General features: G+C 51.3%; 1 protein-coding gene across 1 annotated transcript in view; it reads right to left on the bottom strand.

Moving 5' to 3' along the window:
- Positions 1-15,360, bottom strand: part of LOC130041084 (teneurin-2-like) — a gene marked incomplete at its 3' end in the record, with an annotated part of 839,548 nt that overhangs the window by 61,302 nt on the left and 762,886 nt on the right. The window contains exon 5 of the mRNA XM_056133111.1: positions 9,676-9,914. Within this exon, the coding sequence (XP_055989086.1) occupies positions 9,676-9,914 (239 nt within the window). The remainder of the gene's footprint in view (positions 1-9,675; positions 9,915-15,360) is intronic.

Raw genomic sequence — 15,360 nt, 5'->3', positions numbered from 1 at the left:
GAGGGCGAGGGATTGATGATACGAAAAAGGAAATTAGTGGAACATGTAATGCATTATCCTTTTTTTCTTTTTCCTTTTTCAAATGCTCATGTTAAATGTGTTAATATAGTTGATGCTCTATTTGCTCTCTCAAAGCAGAGGTTCCCATTCCGAGCCATCAGTTTAATACAGTATGTATCTGACAAAGAAAAGAGGGCTGGGGGAGGTGGGGGGTGGGGGTGGGGGCATTCAATTCTGGGTGTCTCTTCTTACAATCCCAATATGAATTTTCTCCAGAGGCGTTTTTGAGGAAGGAGGCTGACTCAAGACGACCTTGAGAGGAACAAAGATGTTTTCTCTTGTGCACTCTGGGGGTCAACTTTCTGCCTTCTGCAATGGCAGAGCTAAGTTCGCTGCAAGAGATGATGCATGTCCTGGGTACCCAGACCTAGTTCACCACCAAATAGTTCCTCTCTCTACTTGGTACCTTGAAGCAATTGCTTCCAATGCCTTAGCCCAGCTCATTTTACAGAGAAGCAGCCGAACAGACTCTCAGATTTATGCATTATTTGCTCCTTCACCTTGAACTCCCAACTAAATCCTGCTCCCCTTTTGCAGCACGTGTGCCCAAAGGGTGGCAGGCGGAGTGCCAGACACAACACTTCCGAGCTCCGCTTGGGAAGCATGCTCCGTTTCAAGGGGAAAAAAAAATCACAGATGCCCCCAGAAGGCTCCCACGCGGCGTTTTCACTGCCTCTCCCTGGTTCCTTAGCCGAAACACTTCCTAACTGGGAAATGCAATTGGAAACGGAGGCAATGACGGCTTCTGGCAGCCACCGACTTCCCTTGCAGGGTGGGAGGGTGGGGGTGGAGGGACCAGTGAAATTATGGATCCGGGATTTCGGGTACTTACAGGCGCCGGCGTACAAATGGTTGAACTCAGCCCTCATCCTTATCAGCATGCGACACGCACTTCCTGATGACCTCCAAGAAGTCAAGTGCTATTTGGGGTGGGGGGGAGGTATGATGACCCTAAGAACCTAGTTTGCTCATCTCAGTGGACCTGGCCTAGGAGTGACAGCTGATGCAAACACCACAGTCGCTCACTCTAGCTGGGCCTCAGTTGCATGGTGGGTAGCACTGGTTTTCTCTTAATTCTGATGCACAGATTATTAGTGATCCTCTAGCCTGCCCGCTGCATGCCTGTGCATATACCCACACCCATACACACGTACACACACACATGCACACACGCACACACATACATTGGAAATCAGAACGCACTGCCAAAGGTGTTACTTTTTTCATTTTGGATTTTTGGGTGGGCTGGATGGTAGGGCGTTTGCCTTGCACGTGGCCAATTGGGATTTGGTTCCTTAGTCCTCAGAGAGCCCAGCAAGCTACTGAGAGTATCCTGCCCGTAAAACAGAGCCTGGCAAGCTCCCCGTGGCGGATTCGATATGCCAAAAACAGGAAAGGAAGCGCCCACTTATTCTGCAAAGGAAACTCAGTGTAGGGCTATGCACCTGCAGGCCAGGCCGCAGAAGCTCTCTCTCTCACACACACATCAGAACCTGAGCCCCGGGCCTCTCTCTATTAAGCACATCAACCATATTCACATATTTAAAGTTTCAGGTCCGGACTTTCAGTGACATCCAACTCCCTCTGTTGCAAGATTCCTGCAGGAGACCAGGAGCCCTGCCACTGTACTCCTGGTCAAAGCTAGAACAGATTTATTTATAGCCCTGTACAAGCCAGGCCCAGAAACCTAAATCATGAGGAAGGATGAAGACAGAAGCCAATGGGAGGTGCAGAGAACAGGGAATTCCACAACTTCCTTCAAGGAATTGTGGGTTGGATGAATCTGCAGAATAAACAGAGTTTGTGTGTTTGCGTGTGTGGGGGATAGAGGGATGGTAATGTTCAGGCCACTCATTCCTGCTTCCAAGTGGACAGATAGAGAGATCGTTGCTACAAAACTCCATGATAGGGGCATTGAGAGAGAGAGAAAGAGAGACAGAGGGAGAATGAGAGACAGAGAGAGAGAGACAGACAGACAGAGAGAACGAGAGAGACAGAGACAGAGAGAGAAAGAGAGAACAAAGGGAAAGAGTCAGGCACTTGCCTTGCACACAGCCAACACTGGTTTCACACATGAGCCCTGCCAGCAGTGATCCCTGAGCACAGAGAAAGGAGTAAGCCCTGAGCACTGCTGAGGGAGGCCTCTTCACTCCGTCCCAAATTGAAAACCAACCCCCCCCCAAAAAAAAAAACAAATAGAAGTCCAGGACATAGGGTAGAGGGGAGATCCAGGGCACAGACTTCCAAACTCTTTCCCCCAGTCATAAACTTCATGGCGGCACAAAGTCGTGGGGGCAGGGACAGGTGAGACAACAATGCGTGTCCTGGGTGGCAGTCTTGAGGAGCCTTTGGGTGCAGCTTATTGTCACTCCTCCCTGGCTCTGAGTTACCATTTCTGACAGTGAAAGAGGCACCCATAGCTCCTTTATTTGTACCCCCAGAAGTCGGCCTAGGGGATTTGGGCTTGATTGACAGCCTTCCTTGACTTCTGATTGGGTGTCTTGCTGTGGAGGCGGGGACAGCAAAGGCACCTCCCCTCGGAGGAAGCCCACTTGTCCAGCTGGAAGAGGTGCCCAGTTCCCCTAATGACTTGATTTACTTTGTGTTCCTGGACATACCCAGCTCTTACAGACGCCGAGGGTTAAGCACACATTAGCACAATTTCCATGATAAGTGTGGTATTGGAATTCCGCGGATGAGAGACCATTATTAATAGTATTAAACACCACAGAACCTCGATCAATAAAAACATTAAAAAATATATTAACGTCAGGGCTGGAGCAATGGTACAGCGGGGAAGGCATTTATTTGCCTTATACACGGCTGAGCCGGGTTCGATCCCGGGCATCCCATATGGTCCTCCGAGCACCGCCAGGAGTAACCCTTGAGCATCGCCAGGTATGGCCCAAAGAGACAAATATATCTGTATATTTATCTATATATACATACATCTATATATATACATCTATAAACACACACATATATATGTGTGTGTGTGTGTATATATATATATATATAGAGAGAGAGAGAGAGAGCGAGAGAGCGCACCTCTTATGGTCCCCAGAGCCCACCAGAAATGATCCCTGAGCACTGAGCCAGAGAACCACCGGTGTGGGCCAAAGCAAACCAAAAATTCATTCTGAAAACATGGGATGTAGTTCTTTGGGGAAAAATGAACAGATATAAAATAAATTATCTGTAAGTAGTAAATATATATATAATATTTATATATAAATATTATTTTTTTCCTCTTTTGGGTCACACCTGGCGATGCACAGGGGGTTCCTCCTGGCTCATGCACTCAGGAATGACTCCTGGCGGTGCTTGGGGGACCCTATGGGATACTGGGAATTGAACCTGGGTCGGCCGCGTGCAAGGCAAATGCCCTCCCCACTGTACTATCGCTCCAGCGATACCTAATATGCCAAATACCAGTAACAATGATGGGTCTCATTCTCCTAACCCTGAAAGAGCCTTGAGTATGGCACTTTTTAAAATCTCAGGGCTAGGACAAAGGAGATGTTACTGGTGCCTGCTCGAGGCAATCGACAAACAACAGGATGATCGTGATCGTGATAAATATTATATATATATATATATATATATATATATAGTCAGTTTCTAACACATGGGGATGCAGAAAGAAAGGGAGTCCCTTTCTTGGTGTGGCTCAGAGGTCTGCAGGGCCCAGGAGCAGAGTAGAAGTGTCATTTGCTGGATCTGGTGACACCAGACTATTAACCTTCAGCCCAGTACATCACAGGACATGAGGGAAGAACCTGGTATTCAGGTGGAATTGTGAGGCCTGGTGGCTCTTCCCCTGCTCCCTGACTGGGAAGGTCAGCCTCAGCCCTGGCCTCGGAGGAGACATCCCCGCACCGTGCCTGTCACCTTCTGTCATTTCTTCTTTGTCCCCCCGCCCCCCACTCCCCGGCGCCCTCCCCAACTCTGCTCCTGAGCTCTGAGAGAGAGAGAGATGGGAATACACAACACGGCAGCAGAGAACGCAGGGCGCGTCAACGTTCCGTCTCAACACGTCAATTTCTCAGATGCCGCAACTTTCAACACACGCTAGGTTTGCAGCTCCCACAGAAAATAATCTCTCATTGTTTGCCAAAGAACACTGAAAGCGCCCCAAATTACCGCACTTTGAACATCCTGACACGTTGATGGCCTGCCTTCTTCCCGGATCAAAGCGAGAGAGTGGCAGAACGCAGAGTGAGGCTCAGCAGAGGGAAAACACAGGATTTCCTGCACGCCCTGGGTTGCTTGCAGTGAGCAGGGAAGACGCAAGGTGTGTTTCCCTCCTCTCTCCCATGTATTTCAGTTTGGCAGGGATGTGACGAGCTAGAAATCCAGCTGGGATTGACATCCCCATCGCCCTCTATCCCCTCCCCCCCCCCCAACTCTTCCTAGCCTGAGTTAAGTTTTGGACAGAAGCTCCATTGCAGTTCCCTGCTGTGTTTGACCTCAGGGGCTATGATCTCACCCTGAGACACAGTGACCCACCTGGCAGAATGCAGAGGATTACCAGGACTCCAGGAGTCACCAAGCCACTGTCTTCTGTAGGGTTTTATCCTCACAAGAACTGGGGTGCCTTGAGGGGGGCGGGGGGAGGGACTAGATCTAACGTGCCTGAACTGGGGACAGGAAAGGGATCATAACAGTTCAAAAAACCAGCATACAGTTACAACCTGCTGGGAAATCCCAACACAGAAAGAATTAGATCTACTGGATTGTTGTTTGTTGTGTTGTTGTTGTTGTTGGTTGTAGTGATGATGGCTTGGCAGGGCAGTGAGGATCGGGGAAGGACTGTGTTTGGGTCACACCTGGCAGTGCTCAAGGGTTATTCCTGGCTCTGTGGTCAGGGGTTGCTCCCAGCTGTGTTCAAGGGACCCCGTGGGACTAGGGATCAAACGGGGGGTCGGTCACAGGCAAGACAAGCACCTTAACCCTTATACCATCTCTCTGACACTGTCATGAAGTCATTTTTTTACTTTTTTTGGGGGGGGGGGTCACACCGGGCGATGCACAGGTGTTACTCCTGGCTCTACACTCAGGAATTGCCCCTGGCGGTGCTCAGGGGACCATATGGGATGCTGGGAATCAAACCCGGGTTGGGCGCGTGCAAGGCAAATGCCCTCCCCGCTGTGATATTGCCCCAGGCCCCATGAAGTAATTTTTTTTAAATGAATTATTTTTTGCTTTTTGAGTCCTACCTGGCAGTGCTCAGGGGTTATTCCTGGCTCTGCACTCGGGAATTACTCCTGGTGTTGCTCAGGGGACCCTATTGGATAGCAAGGATCAAACCTGGGTGGTTTGCATGCAAGACAAATACCATACCCACTTTAGTATTGCTCCAGGTCCTCTGGAGTAACTTTTTCGAAAACAGGGAATGGTTTTGCATAGCCTGGAGCGACAAATGATTGAAGACAGGTGTTTGTGGTAAAGCTCTCCTGTAACCTACTCCTTCGGTGAGGTGGGGAAATGTTTAAAGTGGACGTTTAAGATGGAAAAGTGCAGGGATGGGTGTTCAATATGACTGAAACTCAATCATGAAAGCCTTGTAACTGTATCTCACGGATTCAATAATTTTTTTTTAAAAAAAGGTGGAAAAGCTTTCATCCAAGAGAAGTTATTTGGGGGGAGGGGTGTGTGTGTGTGTGTCAGGGAAGAAGCCCAGAGCTTTGGGGGTGGGGGGTGGGGAGTGTGTGTGTGTGTGTGTGTGAGAGAGAGAGAGAGAGAGAGAGAGAGAGAGAGAGAGAGAGAGAGAGAGAGAGAGAGAGAGAGAGAAGCCCAGAGCTTCAAGCATGCAAAACTTTCTTAGAGAATGTTCTTCATCAAAGGGAAAGGTGACTTGATTCCTCAGCTCTGGTTCTGATGGGCCTCAGTTTCAAAGGTCATCACCGCACACAGGTGGTTTCAATAGAGACGTTTCCAGCCCCACAAACATAGCAAGTCTGAAACTGGGCACCATTCGGCCGTCCAGGAAAATAACAAACAACACAGCTCACGGGCATAAATTAGGGGAGAAAGTACCTACAGGTGGCAGGATTCAGAGGGGACGGCCAGATAACGGGCAAGCTCAAAGCTCCCAGTCACAGTCACACAATTGATGTCCCCAAGTCAGAACCAGCATCCTGTGTGGACATGTACAGCAGACACCCAGGGGGATTCTAGCACTCTCTAACATGTTCCCTCCAGGAGAGGGGTGGGGGGGACTAGGCCGAGTAAGGACAGACAGAGGAGTGTCTGAGCTGGCAGACGGAGGCCGGTGTCCCCTGGTGTCCCCTGCTCTCCACTGCCTGGGGGACAGCATCACTGTAACCCCTGCCCACAGTTCTGGGTACAAGCAGGAACTTGTCACAGCTCAGACCTGCCGGCAGCAAGTTGCTCATTTCTGGAAAGTCTGCCCTCGACTGACCTGGACAGCGAGAGGCTTCCTGGGCTTATTTGTCCAGCCACAGGGCTGGCTGGCCCCAGAGCCTGTTCGCTAACGTCCTGGGGTGGATGCTCTTGTTTCAGTCCTGTCCTGTCGGTCACCTGCGGTCCCAACACGACCAGGGTGGACCTGGGCCCCAGAAGGGTTGATGTCCATAAATCAGGTTGGGGGCTGTGGGTTCCACCTGGCTCCTGGGTCCTTTAGGATGGTTCTACCATAGGTAACCATAGGTGAGGGTGGGTGGGGGACACACTGTAACAATACACTCCCCAGTGTTTGCCACTCCTGGTATGTCCCCAAGGCATTGTTATTAATGATCTACTGCTTTTCACCTCCGGTGTGATTTATACACAATAATTAATCCTCACTGTACTTTAGAGTTTTTGCCTCTCAATCACCCATCACCTGCCCATCACTAGGCAACCGGGATGAATCTGCAAGGCTATAGGGCAAAAGAGCTCTCGTGTGTGTGTGTGTGTGTGTGTGTGTGTGTTTGTGATGTCAAGGTCAGCCGTCAAGGTCGTGACCTTGGTCCATGCTTGCAGTCTTTTTGGGAGTACCCCCAGTACCCACCTCCCACCCCCTGGGCTGGGCTGCCTGAACCCTCCAGCCGTCATTCCGAGCCATCAACAACTGCTCTTCAATCTGCCAGAGTCAGCGCGGAACCTTTCCTCCAGCAGACAGAATTGGAGGCAATGGGTTCTCATGGGAGATACCACTCAGAGAGACCCCAGACTGCTGGGGGATGGGGGGTGGGTGGGACTCCAGATGGGGGATAACTCCATTTCCTAAGCCATCATTCACGAGCCACACGCCCAGGGAAAACACTTCTGGTCTTGGGGGAGGCTTTCCCGTCTGGATGGAGCAAGCCATCCACATTTCAACTCTCAAGTTGGATCAGGCCGTGGCCATTTCTTTCTTTCTCCTGTGGGTGGGGGGACGCGGTTGGTTGCTGGGGCTAGAACCAGCAGAGGTTGTGTGGCCTCTGTTTCAATGTCAGGGCTCACCCAGGCGCCAGTAGACACAGAAGTGAGCCCAGGGGCCCTTTGTGCCCTGAACTTTCTGCCTTGCAAACAACCCCCTACCCCTTCAGGACACAGCAAACTGCCTAAATCTCCAGCAACCATCTGGGACCAGCACTGGGACCACCACTTGTCAAACAAGAAGGGCTAACCCAGAATCCAGGTGTCCTGTTTTGGGTTCTTTTGTACTTTTATTTTCCTTTTTTTTTTTTTTTGGAGGGGAGCTTGCTTCAGTGCTCAGGACAATCCTGTATGGTGATGCAGAGAAACAAATCAGGATGGCTGCCTGCCAGGCTAGCAACTAACTTATTCCTTCTTGCTATCTCCCCATCCCTTACCAATTTTTTTTTCCCTTATAAATGCCAGGGGCTTTAGCAGAAACAGGATTCCTTTGAGGCCAGCCCAAAAGAGGGGCTGGCAGGCAGAGGGGCTGGAACAGATGCTTGGAAACCCAGCCCAAATCCTTGATTGTTTCAAATTAACTTTATCAAATATCCCCTGGCCTCAGCCGGGAAGGCCCCCAGGGCCCAGCTGCCCCTCACAAGGCACGTGGCCAGCGCTGGAGAAATGAGGCTCCGGGTGGGAGTGTGAGCTCTGTGTGTGTCTGCTCAGGGCTTAGGTACTCCAGCTTGGGCCTCTGCGTCTTTCCACGGGGGTACCAGGCTGCCCCCCACAGATGCACACCCACCTCCCAAGCCCCAAAGTGCGGACCACTGCATTTAACCCCAGACGCAACTTCACCAATCTGCAAACCTCAGTCAAACCACGCCTCCCCTCCACCCCCATCCTGCAAAGCACAGCACTCTGGGGATGCATAGAGCGTGAGGAGACGTGGACCAGATCCATACTCAGGTACCCTCTGCCCACATCCCTGGCTGCCTGTGTGGGCTTCTCCAGCCTTTCGGCCTGTTTCCATTTTTTCCCGGCTCTGGAAATAGGCTGGCGAGGTGGGCTTGGACTAGGCATTATTTATCTATTTTTGGCTTTTTGGGTCACACTTGGTGATGCTCAGGGGTGACTTCTGGCTCTGCACTCAGGAATCACTCCTGGTGATGCTCAGGGGACCCTTTGAGATGCTGGGAATTGAACCCGGGTTGGCCATGTGCAAGGCAAATGCCCTACCCACTGTGCTATCGCGCCAGCCCCACAGACTGGGCATTTTACCAGATTCTCGGACCTCTCTCCCTCTGCTGTGAGGGTTTACGGCTCAAGAGAAGGGTGGCGTGTGTATTTCCGAGCACCAAGTTAAAAACAAACAAACAACCCGGTGATAGACAGAGAGCTGAAGGCTACTTTGGGAGTGTGGGATGGACCCGTTTTCAGCTTATCGCCGAGAAAAGAATCCCATCAGGATGCTTAATTTCCCTCCCCACAAATGGCGTTTAGAATCACACAGGAGAAACTCATCAGGTTTAAATGGATTTCAGGAGGGGGCAGGGGGGAAAAATCATTCCCATTCTTCATTTTTTTTTTTTTACTTTTTGGGTAACACCGGGCAATGCTCAGGGGTCCCACTTGGCTCTGCACTCAGGAATCACTCCTGGTGGTACTCGGTGGGAGGGTTTAAGGGGATGCTGGAAATTGAACCCGGGTTGGCCGTGTGCAAAGCCAGCTCCCTGCCCGCTGTGCTAGCGCTCCTGCCCCTAGAATTGGTTCTTGTTTGTTTGCTACAGTTATTCAGAGGACTCACACCTGGGGGTGCTCTGGGGTGCAGGGCTCAAGATGGGTCACACCCGACGATGCTCAGGGGTCCCTCCTGGCTTTTGCCTCAGGAATCACTCCTGACGGTCTTGGGGGACCCTAAAGGGATGCTGGGGATTGTGATCGCTCTCCTGCCCCTAGAATTGATTGCTACAGTTGTTTGTTTGCTACAGTTACTCATTCAGAGGACTCACACCTGGGGTCCTCTGTGATGCAGGGCTCAAGATGGGTCACACCCCGTGATGCTGGGTCAGGGGAGGTCCCTCCTGGCTCTGTACTGGGAATCACTCCTGGCGGTGCTTGGGGGGACCCTAAGGAGATGCCAGGGATGGAACCTGGGTCAGCTGCGTGCAAAGCCCAGCCCCTCCCCCCCCATCGCTCCAGCCTCACCTGGGTGCATTTTCCCATCCTGTGAGGGGGCCAGGTAGGGGACACGCGGCGGCCACTCACCTATGAAGTAGGCCAGCAGGATGGCCAGCAGGAGCGCAGCGGCGATGGCCGACAGGGCGGCGCACTTCCAGCTGCAGTACTTGGACGGCTTCTTCAGCTTGAAGGCCTTGCGGGAGAACGTGTTGCGGGGCAGCAGGCGCGGCGGGGGCGTGTACACGGTCCCTGAGGTCAAGGGGTAGCCGGGAGAGGAGCTGCTGAACAGCGGGGTGCTGCCCGAGGACGTCTTAAAGAGAAAGTGCCTGCAGGAAGGAGACGGGAAGGAGAGTCAGGACCCGCAAGAAGCGATCGCTCTCATTGATGGGATAAAAATGAAGATAGGAGGGGCCCTGGAGCGATAGCACAGTGGGTAGGGCGTTTGCTTTGCATGTGGGTGACCCTGGTTCGATCCCCAGCATCCCATCGGGTCCCCCAAAGCACTGCCCAGGAGTGATTCCGGAGTGCAGGGCCAGGAGGAACCCTTGAGCATTGCCGGGTGTGACCCAAAAAGCACTGTAGTACTGTCGCACTGTTCTCCCATTGTTCATCGGTTTGCTCGAGCGGGCACCTGTAACGTCTCCACTCTGAGACTTGTTTTGGCATATCGAATATGCCACGGGGAGCTTGCCAGGCTCTGCCCTGCGGGTGAGATACTCTTGGTAGCTTGCCAGGCTCTCTAAGAGGGATGGAGGAATTGAACTTCGGTTGGCCACATGCAAGGAAAATGCCTTACCCACTGTGCTATCGCTCCAGCCCACCCCAAAAGCAAAAGAACAAAAAAAGTATCACTCAATCCCCTGGTAAATGGGGGGATGGGTGGGTGAATGGGTAAATGGGTGGATGGATGGGTGGGTGGATAGATGGATGGATGGATGGATGGATGGATGGGTGGATGGGTGGATGGATGAATGGGTGGATGGGTGGATGGATGAATGGGTGGATAGATGGATGGGTGGGTGGATGGGTGGGTGGATGGGTGGGTGAATGGATGGATGAATGGGTGGATAGATGGATGGGTGGATGGATGGATGGGTGGATGGGTGGATGGGCAAAGTTTCCTCATTGTTCATCCTTTTCCTTGGCTTCACATTTAATACTCCAAAAAAGACACACATAGGACTTTACCTTCTCTTTGAGTGTTTGGGAGGAGCACCTATACATATGGGTCACAGTACGTCAGCCACCAGGCTCAGCATTTTATTCCAACTAGACCTTGCATCCACTCTATAAAGTGGGTACTACGATCATGGTTGGTCCTTTAATTATTTTACCCACTATTCCTTACCACCAATCCCCTCTGTGTGTGTGTGTGTGTGTAAGGTGGGCGGCAGCTGACTCTCCCAGCAGGATTCTGAGGCAAGGCTGAGGTTGTTCTACCTGGTTCTTTTCAGATAAAACCTTGAACGGTATTTGGATCCTTGACAAAGATCAAAGAAGTCTCCTGTGACTGACAACCGTTTTAGAAAATGAGGATCTGATTAAAGAATTATTTTGCATTGCTAACACGGAAATAAACAACTGATATTTAAGCTATATTTGTCCTATAAGCATATGCTGTGATCTGAGGAAGTCAAGAGGTTTGATTCCGTGATTAAGGCTGGCTTTCTTCTCCAATAGCTCTCTTTGAATGCTCCAGATAACAGAGGAGGCAGTAGGTGAAGAGTTCAAAGGCACATTTTTGGGAGATGGGGAAGGGGGGACCGGGCCACACCCAGTTGTGTTCCCAGGCTATTCCTACCTCTGTGCTCAGTAGTGACCCTGAGTGTTGCTTGGGGTTCCCTATGAAGCAACCAGGAATTGAGCCAGGGTCAGATGCATGCAAGGCAAGTGTTTTGCCTTCTATACTATGTCTCTGGGGTCTAGAGATGCATTTTGGAGCAAGACACACCTGGACTGGCACCGGGGCAGTGCCAATCCTGGAATGGTAAATGCAAGGACACCACTGACAGCCTCCAGCCCTGCACAAGTCACAAAACATCCCTAAGTCTCCTCAGCTTTTCCAACTAGGACAAGGAGATTAAAACTAGAGCAAGGCTGGGGCTGAAGAGAGAATTTAGCAGGGGAGGCACTTGCCTGGCATGTGGCTGACCCCAGTTTGATTCCTGGAACCCTATAAGATTCCTCAAACCCCACCAGCAGTGATTTCTGAGGGCAGAGGCAGGAGTAAACCCTGAACACAGGCAGGTGTGTCCCCCAAACAAATAAACAAAACATCATCCCTTAATTTTTGTGTATTCTGGGAGGTCGGTTACATCTGGCAATTCTTGGGGACTTGGGTGGGGTTTGCTCCAGTCAGTGCTAAGGGGGACCACAGGGTGCCAGGCCTCAGACCCGGGCTCACATATGTCCCAGCAGGTGGGACCAGCCATCCGAGTCCTCTCACCACCTCTGAGCCCGGGTTTTCAATTCATGCTACACCGGCTGTCTCTGAGCAGAAACCCACATTTTGAAACAGACTCTTCCCAGCCACACCCCAACCATCCCGGGAGCTTTCGCTTCAATGGCACCAAAGGACGCATCTCTCCTTGACGAGCCTGTTCATGTCTCGTGACCTTGGGAATGACGGATAGTCTTTTTTTCTGCAGTGACTTTCCCCAGCTTCCCGCCCAAAGCCAGCTAGCTCCTTCTCACCTTCCAATGACCTACCCTGGAAACCATACTGCAAAAGTCCCCACCTACTACCAAGTCCACCCCTCTCGGAGAGCCTGGCAAGCTACCAAGAGTATCTCGCCCGCACAGCAGAGCCTGGCAAGCTCCCCGTGACGTATTCGATATGCCAGACACAGTAACAACAAAGTCTCCAATGGAGACATTACTGGGCCCGCTCGAGCAAATCGACGATCAACGGGAGGGCCTTTACCTTTACCTTTACCTTTACTACCAAGTAGTAGCACTAGTACTACTACACTTACTACTAGTATTATAGCAGTATACTAAAAAGGTAAAGGCCCTCCCGTTGTTTGTCGATTTGCTCGAGCGGGCCCAGTAGCGTCTCCATTGGAGACTTTGTTGTTACTGTGTCTGGCATATCGAATACGTCACGGGGAGCTTGCCAGGCTCTGCCGTGCGGGCGAGATACTCTCGGTAGCTTGCCGGGCTCTCCGAGAGGGGTGGAGGAATCGAACTCGGGTCGGCCATGTTGGCTGTGTGCAAGGCAAACGCCCTACCGCTGTGCTATCGCTCCAGCCCCAGCAGTATACTATTACTAGTAATGTACTAGTATAGTAGTATATTATACTACTACTAGTATAGTAGTATACGATTACTAGTAGTATACTATTAGTACTATACTATATATAGTAGTATACTATACTATATCCAGGTATATTCAGAAATTAGGAAAGCTGAAGAGTAACTTTAGTAAGCAATTAAGAAATGAAGGATTCTATGTATTTTTTTTGGGGGGGGAAGGGAAGGCAGTTTGGGCCACACCCAGCATGGCTCAGGGCTTACTCCGGGCTCTGCACTCAGGAATCACTCCTGGCAGTGCTCAACAGGGCCAAGGGGCATATGAGATTTGGGGATCAAATCCAGGTAAGCCCCAAGCAAGGGAAGTGCCCCCTCCATTGTCCACAGCCTCAGAAATGAAGGTTTCTAAAGATGTGATCTTCATAATGGGTCCCCCAAATCCCTGCTTTAGATAAAGAAAAAGGGCTCCTAGGGTCCATCTAGGCATGAGTTGTGGGGATTAGAAAGAAAATAAGGAAAGAAGCTCTTTTTTTTCCTTTTTGGGTCACACTCGGCAATGCACAGGGGTTACTCCTGGGTCATGCACTCAGGAATTACCCCTGGAAGTGCTCAGGGGACCATATGGGATGCTGGAAATCGAACCTGGGTTGGCCACGTGCAAGGCAAATGCCCTCCCCACTGTACTAAAGCCCCAGTCCCAGAGAAAGAAGCTCTTAAGGGGAGTCTAGCGAGAAGAAACTCCACCTTCACTTCTTGGGGGCCTTTCCAGTGAGCCTGACTTTCAGACACACCCTAGAGGGTGGAAGAGCTCCTTGATGGGACCGGAATAGCAGCGTATCTCCCACTGACGAGACGTACAGAGGCTTTAGCAGGAGAGAGGAATGTTACACCACTGACGCCCAACGCCAATGCCCAACGCCCAACACCCAATGGAGGGTCAATCTCCAAACTCTTGCCACAACCATGACTGTGAATGTTGCGAGCCGGTGGAGGCCGTTCTCAGAGTATATGAAGATTCTTCCCATGGTGCTATCTACTTGGATATTTCCAGAATCGCAGGGCAGATCATGGGCAACTCTGGTCCCCCAGACCTGCAGGGAGCAGGGGTCAAGATGGCCAGGGGCAGGATTCTGAAGGGTGAGGGAACTTCTCCTGATGTGACCGCTGAATGGGCTAGGAGACAGCTTTGCCCCCTTGGGGGCTCGGCCTCTCCCTTCCCCCACCCCCTGGAGGTCTCACTGGATCCCCTAAGATGCCTTCACTGAACTTCTCAGCAGTCGGCCCAGGAAATAGCTGAGTGCAGGACTTGGGTGACAGCGAGCTGAGGGCGTTTCCAAAGGCACTTGACATTTTTTCGAGCACGGCTCGATTGCTCTCAGAATTGGCCACTTGTGTGTCAGAAAGGAAAGGCAAATGAGGGGCCCCCAACAGGCTGTCCTTGCAAAGTCTCCCGGGGAGAGAGGAGATAGGCCCACTGTTCCTCATTCCTCGCGGGGAGTGGGGGGTGATGGGTCTCCAGTCCAGCACCCCACTTTCTGCCAAGTGTTAAAATCAGGGAGCTGGGACCCTCGGCCAGAACTCCCCACTGCCCCTCATGGGAAAAGTGGACACATTCACGGATTCACCCTCTGTTGAAACAGTTCCACCTGGGGCTGTCTGGCTCTGCTACCTGGCCTGTGCCTGTTTGTGCTAGGAGAGAAATCTGAAGAGGATTTCCCCACTGAGGACCAGGGGTGAAAAGTATCAAGAGTGTTTTCTCAGGGGTTCAAGCGGCTGGAGTGACCTTGTGACTCCTTCTCCAGTGCTCTTTCCCCACGAGCAATGGGCCACAAGGCCTTCTGTTTGACAGTCCTTCCTGATTCTGTCTGGGCCATATGGTTGCAGGAGCTAGGTGGGGTCTGGGAGGCTCGTTTTTGGGGTCTGAGAAAGCTCAAATCTATTTCCATATGAATTCACAGCAAGTGGGTTTTTTTTTGCTTGTTCTTTTTTTTTTTTTTTTTTTTTTGCTTTCTGGGGTCATACCCAGCGGTGCTCAGGGGTTACTCCTGGCTCTGTACTCAGGAATTACCCCTGGCAGTGATCAGGAGACCATATGGGATGCTGGGAATCGAACCTGGGTTGGCTGCGTGCAAGGCAAACGCCTTACCCACTGTGCTATTGCTCCAGCCCCCAGCAAGTGTGTTTTTGCTCTATGCCATTTCAGCTCCAGGAACGGTTTTGGAGCATCATTTAGCTAGGAAGAGAGACCTATAAACACACACACATACACACACACACACACACACACACACACACACCATTCTCCCATGCACTCTCAATGACAACACAGATTTGAATTGGGGGCTGCATCTGGAGACTCAGGTTTTTGCCTGGAGTTGGCTTAGAAAATCAGGGGCAGAAATTTTCTCTGATGAGGGGCTGGAGTGATACCCCTGAGCACTGCCAGGGGTAATTCCTAAGTGCAGAGCCAGGAGTAACCCCTGTGCATTGCCGGATGTGACCCCCCTCCCCCCAAAAATA

The sequence above is a fragment of the Sorex fumeus genome, unplaced genomic scaffold (genome assembly GCF_029834395.1).
Source record: "Sorex fumeus unplaced genomic scaffold, SorFum_2.1 ptg000097l, whole genome shotgun sequence".
NCBI lineage: Eukaryota > Metazoa > Chordata > Mammalia > Eulipotyphla > Soricidae > Sorex > Sorex fumeus.
This window is presented reverse-complemented; position numbering and strand designations above follow the sequence as displayed.